Raw genomic sequence first — 3,008 nt, forward strand, 5'->3', positions numbered from 1 at the left:
AACACCATAGGTGACAGCTAGGTGAGTGTACTCTAACCATCACCAACCATCTTCCAGGTCTTAGAAAAAACAAGGAGACATCAGTCAGTACGTGTATCTTATCCACACATTGAACGCCATCACTCGATGCAATTGTCATGTATCACCACCCAAAGTCACTACTCAGCCAATTGTAAGTCACTACTCAGTCCAATTGTCGTATGAAAACAAAAGGATCCATCACTCGGTACAACTACCATCGCATCTCGTCACTCAATACGTACGTGAGTCTCATAAGACACCCAAACTACTCACCAATCAGTCGTGACCAGGATCGACTTCTCTTTCTCAAACGGTGTCAGTCCCGTAACCATCGCAACCACTAGGCCCGTGTTCTGTGTGTGGGCGCCGAACACGCTCCGCACTTGTTCGGCCAGGTCACGTGTAGGTAGCAGCACAAGACACCGCAGCTGACATACCACTCGGTTGGCAAGGCAGCTCACCACTGGCACCACATACGCCAGTGTCTTACCTGAACAATGTACAACGCATATTAATATTTGTACACGTGACAGATATTGTGAGAATATCTGTAGGTTAGTGGGGGTTGCCCTAGACGGCCGTGACAATTTTGTGCAATGGTGACATCAGTGAAGAATGTCAACGGGTGATACCAAACGGCACAGGCACAGATAGCAGTATAAGTATTTGCTCTAGACACATCACTCGCTCACAAGGCAGCTCAACACCGGCACTACAATAGAAAGTGTGCAACAAAGCAGTTGCTAAATCCGTGGAGAATGGCAGAGTTTGCTGGATGATATGTGTCACATAGCTGAAGGAAGAACAGGCACTAGAGGCAGTCTTAACTGTTTTAGGGTTAATCCAAGCCGCTACTGCGATTGTTAACTGTCGGGGGATATCAAATATATGCCGCCTGAAAAAGCATACATTTCTGCACAAGATTAACCGACCTGGAATTATGGGCAGTACACACGAGTATCTATAACACGCACAAATTTAAATACGTCCAGGAAGAGAATGCACAGCCTCCATCGTATATCGAAGCAACGTACACAAATTGTCACAAACAGTTGTACCATCCAACTGATTAGAAACTATACACCGTTTGCTTTACATTTCAATTCTAACATACGCAATCGTACAGCAACCCCAAGCACAGACCACATACCACTTCCTGTAGGAGCGCTTACGCACACATCACCCGGGTGTGTGCCCGGCGAGAGACCTGCCCTCAACATCAGCGGAATCACATGTCGTTGTATGGGGAAGAAGTGAGTGATGCCTTGCCTTTGTAGTGTCTTCACAACACGGCTATCCAACGCTAGACCCTCGAAACAGTCCTCACTGACCGGCGCTTGTAGGTCGGCCAGGTCGGTATCCACTACTACCTGTGTTTGCATCCACCGGGGCATTACCTTCACCCGCTTCTTACTACTGCTGTTCTTAATACTACTATCATTACTACTGCTAACTCTCGGTTCATCGTCGATCTCCTCTGTATCCCTTATACCTGTCTTATCTGTACTATCTTCTATATCTTCCTCATTTCGAGCCTTCGTAGGCACTCCACCCTCGACCAAGTTCTCGATCGCGTTTACAGCAGCGGTTGCATCCACTTTGCGTTTGTTTGGCACGACCTTCCTTGTCGCGTTCACCTCTAATTCCGGCTCTTCATCACTTTCACTTCCGCTTGTACTATCACTTATACTGCCGTCTCCACCATTACCAATTCCACCCACATCCGTGTCTTCACTAGCCAACTTCAAGCCTTTGCTAATCGCATCTTTCTTTTTACCCTTGCCTTTGATCTTGTCTATCCTGGCCTGTTCTTGCGCACGTGCCTCTTCTTCTAACCGCTCTCTCTCGTCATAGATTAGTTTCCGCTCCAACTCTATCGCATCTCGCTTCGCTTTCCGTTGTGCGATACGTTCCTGTGCTTCTAGCAACTTGCGCTGTTTGACATCCTCAGCAGAACCGTCATCGTCGCCCGTGAAACGGTTGATTACAAACATTCTGTCTGATTTATCGCTGCTGTCAAAAAGTGTCTTTTTACCTTTTGGTATGTTTATCTAGTAATGTGCACGCAGTTATGATCACTTAGCACTACAGTTATTAGTGCATTAGATACAGCTGTAAACGACTACTAAATATTGCGGCTTCCTCCGGCTTCCCTCTTTAAATATTTTAAATAATAGAGATGTCTCCGATAGTCTCTTCAATTTCTGTATAATATTATAAAATTTTAGACGGGTCCATGTGATATTGATATAAATAGTATAATACCCCGTAAAATGTATTTCTTCGAAATATTTTCAAAGTAACAATGACCTTATTGCATGCCCGAGTGCCAGTGCAAGCGACCTCATTGCAGTGCTACGTTGCTTAGCGACAATTAGAATTGGGTTATTATTGTACGCCACCCGTCGAACGCGCGGGCGGGTGACGGACAAAAGTTAGAGCGCCGTCTTGCATCATTCCTTCATGCTTCGATGTTTACAAAGCGAACAAAGAAGCGAGGTAGGCATGAGTAGAAGCTACAAAACACAAATCACGTTCAATTTCTTGAGTCGAAAAAATTGGAGCACGAGCACTGCGTTCTCATGCCCAGATTCTACAAGCGGAAAGCTGATAAATAATACATTGAAGTGACATATATATCTATAATGACATGTATGTAAAAGTATGTATTTGTATACGAATAAATCTAATATATCCCCAATATATATATATATATATATATAAACACATACACAGACACACAGACACGCACACGCACACAGACGCACAGACACAGTCACACACATATATATATACATATATATATATATATATATATATATCATACATATAAATATATATATATATTTGTATATCTACAAACACACACACACACACACACACACACTATCTATNTCTCTCTNTCACATACACANATATATATATANACATATNTATATATTAATATAATATAATAAATNTAATTCCCATAATATAATNTANAGGTT

General features: G+C 43.0%; 1 protein-coding gene across 1 annotated transcript; it reads right to left on the reverse strand.

The window, feature by feature from the left end:
• Window positions 1–290: 290 nt before the first annotated feature.
• SARC_10807 (hypothetical protein) lies at window positions 291–2,134 on the reverse strand (the record flags this gene model as incomplete). The annotated part of the gene is made up of 2 exons (XM_014295133.1): window positions 1,172–2,134; window positions 291–511 (listed from the first exon to the last, which is right to left on the reverse strand). Exons 1-2 carry the CDS (start codon window positions 2,013–2,015, stop codon window positions 291–293), a joined length of 1,065 nt encoding a protein of 354 aa, XP_014150608.1. The 5' UTR covers window positions 2,016–2,134.
• Between the last annotated feature and the right edge of the window lie 874 nt (window positions 2,135–3,008).

This window comes from Sphaeroforma arctica (assembly GCF_001186125.1).
Source record: "Sphaeroforma arctica JP610 unplaced genomic scaffold supercont1.1398, whole genome shotgun sequence".
Taxonomy (NCBI): Eukaryota; class Ichthyosporea; order Ichthyophonida; genus Sphaeroforma; species Sphaeroforma arctica.